The sequence below is a fragment of the Pterocles gutturalis genome, unplaced genomic scaffold (genome assembly GCF_000699245.1).
Source record: "Pterocles gutturalis isolate BGI_N339 unplaced genomic scaffold, ASM69924v1 scaffold19490, whole genome shotgun sequence".
Lineage (NCBI taxonomy): Eukaryota > Metazoa > Chordata > Aves > Pterocliformes > Pteroclidae > Pterocles > Pterocles gutturalis.
Genome location: NW_010143857.1, coordinates 9,330 through 12,269, shown reverse-complemented (window position 1 = coordinate 12,269; position 2,940 = coordinate 9,330). Strand labels below are relative to the sequence as shown.

Sequence of the window (2,940 nt, the reverse complement as noted above, 5' to 3'; positions counted from 1 at the left end):
CTCGGCCGTGGCTGCAGGGCTGCGTTTCTGGTGAGTTTGCCAGGGCAGGCGGTGCGGGGCTTGTCCTGACTTTTCTGCAGGTGCCCAGCCAATATCTGCATTGGCATCCAGACAGCACGGGCAGGAGGTGTCTGTTCCAGCCTAAAACCTGACAGTATGGACTTAGCCTGCAAAAATAGGTTGTGCATGGATTTGCACCAGTGTCAGGTGTTTGTAGTAGATCTTTTTTTGCGAGGTAGGATGTTGGGTTTTTAATAAAATTTTGGAAAACCTACAGTATAATTTACTCTATAGTTAGACCACAGGCATGGGGTCTGGGGAGACGTCTGCATGGCCAAGCCTGTAACCCAACAGGAACTGTCTTCAGGAGGAGCTGGGTTCCTGGCAGAGCCTGTGCCACCCAAGACAGGGGTCCCGTGAGGACAGGGTGAGGGTAGGCAATATCACTAATGTTTAATTGCCCATGCTGGGACTGAACCAGCATTGGCTGGAAGCTTCCTGCTTTTTGCAGAAGATGACCACAGACATCTGTTGCCAGCCTGGCGCAAGCCAGTCATTGCGGAAGCTTGCCCTGCCCATACAAAGATGTGAGCAGGCGCTCGGCCGGTGCTTTGCTCAGCTGACACATCTGTTTGCAAGACTGCCCTGCAGATAGTCCCGTAGCAGTGACTGTGGGGAGGTTTCTGGGCAAGTGGCTGGTGGCCTTATGCTTTCTTCTGTTCCAGGTGGTGATGCTAAGGCTGCTGGGCAGTCCCAGGGAGACGGTGGCCAGCCAGGGGCTGGGGACGCTCGGAGGCATCAGAGGGGACGTGCAGAACACCGGAGACACACCATCACCAACGGTGTGGACTTCAGCATGGTAAGGGGACAGCCCTCCAGCCTGTGTGGTCCCGAAGGAAGGTGGATTGCGGGGGTCTCTCACTGCTGACACCAGCCCTGTTTGGGCTTGGGCTCCTTCCTGCCCACCCTGCACACGTAAGCTGCGGGGTGTCATGCAGGTCCTGGTAGTTTGCATAGAAAGCTGTACATGGAGGTCCTGCCGTTACTTCTGAGGTGCTTTCTGTCCCGAATCGTGCCAGAAGGGGAGGAGACACATGTTCCCCTGCTTCCCCCTGAGCAGGGTCAGCCCATGGAGCCAGTGTTTGGCTGCACAGGTGCCTTCACTGTGGGCAAACACTTGGGCAGGGAAAATGTAGGTGTTGGAGCAGGTGGGTGGCTGGTCCTTTTGAGCACCCCAGCGATGGTCAGGTATGCTCTGCACTGGTGACCATCAGTGCTGGGCTGTGTCCCCTGCTAGGTGTTCTCTGTCAGGACTCAAGCATCCTGATCCTCCTGGCTCCCAAGAGACTTTTTGCCAGTATTGCAGAGAAATCAGCATTGAATTTAGCCAGGCAGCCCAGGATGGAGTGATCTGCTCCCCTCTCTCCATCCCCAAGTGGAGACGCTTGAATTAAATTGCCTGGGTGAAGGGATCTGCGCCGCACCCAAGCGGGATGGAGGAGCTGCCTTCCACTCAAGCTAAGTTTTCCTGGGAAGAAAGCCAGGTTCCAGCCTGCAGGATGAGGGATTGGTGGGACAAGCTCCGGCTGGTGTCGGAGCTGCTGCCAAGGCTGCAGCTGTCACCTCTGCACTTCCACTCCTCGCACCCTGGTGTCACCCGGCTCCCTGAGCCCAGCTGGGATGAGTGGCAGCATGGGCAGCATCAATTAGAGCCTGGTGCTGCCCTTAGGTGACATAACATGCTCTAATGGGTGACCTGGAGTGCGGGGGGCTGTGCACACATGGTTTGCTGGGCTTGCAGCCGTGCAGGGGGTTGGGGTGCTCTTGGGCTGAGGGGGTCTCTGCTGCGAGGTGCTGGCAAGGAGTAACAAATGGAGCTGTGTGCATCTGGGATGTGGGTCTCTGGTCCTCTGGGTTCTGGTGGCTGGGAGTTGCTGTTTCAGAGAGGGGAAGGTCCCTCCTTCCCTGGCAAGGCTCTTCCCTGTGCATGCAGCCCCAGGCTGGTGCCATCGCTGCTGTGAGCTCAGGGTCCTGCCTGGTGCTGGTGAGGAGGGGCTGGTGGCCAGCGTGTCCCACTGAGAGCTGGGGTTTGTTCCCAGCTCTGACACAAGTGCTCTGGGCTTGTGGTCCCCTTGCCTCAGTTTCCCCGAGTTGTTGTGAGGGCGGTGGGCGGGAGGCCCCCATGTACTCCAAGTGCTGTGCTGCTTCTCGCGTGCTTCTCCCCCCGAGAAGGGATGTCTGTCCCTGTCCCCCATGGGAGAAGCTTTCCCTGGCACCCCAGCAGGAGCCTTTGGGTGTTATTCCCACTTCGGAGCGTACAGAGACAGTTGGAGCAGGTTTGGGTCAGCAAGGACTGTGTCCCTGTGCATGGCGGTGCTGTCACCTCCCCGCTGAGCCTGGGAGGATGCTGGGCCCCCGCAGAGACACGGCACTGTGCTGTGATTCGGCTGATCTGCCTAAAGCCGCGAGGGATGGGAGCACAGGTATCCATCCCACATCCTGGAGTGCGGTAGGATGGGTTCATCCTGAGCAGCGAGGCGGAGGGGTGGGGGGCTGTGCTGCAGCCCCGGGGCCCTTTGCACCACCACAGCTGGTGTCTGCTCAGCTGGTGGTTTTCAGCCAGTCCATCATTGATCGGCCTCATTTCCCCATGGCCCCAGGGGGTGGCTGGGATGAGAGCTTCTGCGAGAGGCTGAGCATTTTCATTTGTAGGGGGCCTGGGGTATGGCACTGTCCCCTCCCCTCCTACCCCGGCTGGCACCAGCCAAGTCCAGCGCTCTGTCTTCCTCCTGCCCAGAAGCTGCCTCTGTCCCCAGAGCATCCCATCCTTAGCGAGATGCTGCCTGTCCCCGCGCCCAGCAGAGCTAGTGATGTCCCACTGCTCTGTGGGATGCTGCCTCTTCCTCTAGTCACTGCGCTGGCCAGAGAGCCTGGTGGGAC

The 2,940-nt window shown here is 58.8% G+C and overlaps 1 protein-coding gene across 1 annotated transcript in view; it reads left to right on the top strand.

Moving 5' to 3' along the window:
- Positions 1-725: 725 nt before the first annotated feature.
- Positions 726-2,940, top strand: part of LOC104470100 (suppressor APC domain-containing protein 2-like) — a gene marked incomplete at its 5' end in the record, with an annotated part of 5,910 nt that continues 3,695 nt past the window's right edge. The window contains one exon of the mRNA XM_010084906.1: positions 726-859. Within this exon, the coding sequence (XP_010083208.1) occupies positions 726-859 (134 nt within the window). The remainder of the gene's footprint in view (positions 860-2,940) is intronic.